Below are 2479 nucleotides of genomic sequence, written 5' to 3' on the forward strand. Positions count from 1 at the left end.
TTAACGTATATAGGCGAATGAAATACATAAGCCGCCGCCCGATCGCGCACGTTCGTGACGTATATTTTACCCCGCCCCGTCCTTGCTCGTCATCACCGCCGCCCTGCATGTAATATCTTAGAACAGTGGCGGCGTGACAAAGGTTTTATGAAACCCGGGTCTCATGGCGATTTAGGTGGGTGGGTATATTATGTCGTGGTCATGTTTATTACTTTTCTATGGTGTGTGTGTACCTATTATTATAAATGTACTCGACACTCGTAAACTCTTTGAGGGTGGGTAATCCCTAAAAACGTTTTTATCTCACGAATGAAAAATGTTCACGCCACCACTGGTGACCTAGAAACCCAGTCGTGTTTTTAACGTTGTACCCTTCATTTGTGATATTTATTCCTTTTGATTACTTTTATTTTAATTTTTTTATATTAACTAAATAATTATGTGTCGTATAATTCTCGAAGACGACATCTCACGTAACGAACAAATTTTGCAAAATGCGTAAGTGTTAGTAATTTTAAATTATTTTGATATATATTTATATATATATATTTTTTTATTCAGTGAGATAATTGAGCCGCCGGTCGTTCGGTCAGCTAACCCTGACACTATAATTTATTTAAGACGGTTGCATCAAGAATATTTACTTATAAATAATTCAGGTGAGAAGAAGAGGATATGGTCAGCACATGCGAGATCGGTTTCTGTACGGTGCAATGTAGAAATGAGAGTTTTGTGTATGTTGATGCGTGAAAGTCATTATGATACAACTTATATTTCTCGAGGTCGCCACAATAAAATAGATATTTTTTATCTGGCCCAAAGTTATTCAAAAGTACCAAAACAGTTGATACGTGACAATGCGAATTTAATAGTATTGTTCAAACAAGATGAGACCAATTTAAGACATGTATACAATGAACACTGTTCGGGTGATATGTCATATATACAATTTAAAGATTTTTGTGTAACATGTTGGAACCGTGAGAGGTTTACATTTGTTGTTATTTGTAAAGATAGTGAGCGTGATAACGGACGTTATCGTTTTGGGTTTGATACTTTTGTAGTTATATAAGATGAAACAACTAATAAATATTATCATTTAAATCGTAGTCATGACGGAAGCAACTACTGTGTTAGATGAGCTAGTTAAAGCTAAGGAGTATTTATTAATATTAAGGTTTACAATAAATATTAAGATTTACAATAAAATATTAAGGTTTACAATAAATATTTACAAGGTTCTTACTTCTCCGTTAAATGGATTATAAGTAATAATTTGGTCATGTAATATTAAACAATATGCGGAAGTGGAAGCTGGAAACGCCTCATAAGCTTCTAGTTCAATTCTGAGGTCCACTGTCGACATTTTCACGTTGTCGTTCTGTCGGCTCATGTCAACAACTATGATTGGAGAGTGATTTTTGAATTCTGATCGGTTCAATAGAGGTGTCACATCATCATGGCCGTAGTAAGATTTTTGGAACTCTGCATACGCGCGATATAATGTCGCCATCTTATTTTTGGTAAAGTCGTTTTGAAAATCTTCGTAGGGAAATACTTCAGAGTTTAAATAAACCTTTAAGTTTTTAATTTTACAATGATCGAAATATGACATTGCTTTACCCGAACTATTTTTCCTATCAGTTTGAAAGCCAATGATAACATATCTAGGTTTTTCTAATTTGTTCGATGTCTTTACTTTCCACGAATGCGAAGTGTTTTGAGGTAAAAATGGATATTCACACAGTTCCCACGATCTAAATGCACATGTCAGGGGTTTTTGACTGTTGACTACTTTCAACAATCGAATTTTTTCTCTATCGCTAACTCTCACTATAGGCATCCGCCACAATATTTTTGTTATGTTTATTTTAACGTCTTTTAGTTTAGGAGCGTCTGCCACAACTTCATTATTTTTATACTGTTTGATTGCATTTAAATCGATCGACGCTCTATTTAATATGAGTTGCTGGTTACAGTTTATTAAAATTCGCTTATAATCTTCACAAAAACCAAACAAATGTTTAAGATTAATACATCCGTTAAAATTACCGCTATCAATAAAATCTTTATTAACATTTTTTAAATCACTATCCCAGGCAGCGTTTTGGTGTGAGGAAATATTTGTTTTATTGTACGAACAATATCCTTTTAATGTGGTCGATATACCCGGATTGACGAGTTTTTGAATTTGATTTCCGTTTATTTCATATTTCATTTCAGAGAAAAGAAATGCCAGTCCGTTGTTTATAAATCTAATCTCGTCAGTTATTTCTGTAGGTTTGGTTATTGTTCCCTCGATGTAAATATAACTCTCGCACGGTAAAGTATAAGACTCTGTGTTATGTAAAGCAATACGCACCTCATCATTATTAGAAAGAGCTGATGTTGAATACGGTAAAAAAGAATGATAATCAATTTGTGTTATTTTACAATCATCGATGTATCCAGCCGTGACGTCTAAATATGTGTCGTCCAT

At 34.0% G+C, this 2479-nt stretch overlaps 1 protein-coding gene across 1 annotated transcript; it reads right to left on the reverse strand.

Moving 5' to 3' along the window:
* Positions 1-1231: 1231 nt before the first annotated feature.
* On the reverse strand, positions 1232-2479 carry LOC103308944. The gene has a single exon (XM_008183258.1). The coding sequence runs from the start codon at positions 2477-2479 to the stop codon at positions 1232-1234; it is 1248 nt and encodes a 415-aa protein (XP_008181480.1).

Source organism: Acyrthosiphon pisum, chromosome X (genome assembly GCF_005508785.2).
Source record: "Acyrthosiphon pisum isolate AL4f chromosome X, pea_aphid_22Mar2018_4r6ur, whole genome shotgun sequence".
Lineage (NCBI taxonomy): Eukaryota > Metazoa > Arthropoda > Insecta > Hemiptera > Aphididae > Acyrthosiphon > Acyrthosiphon pisum.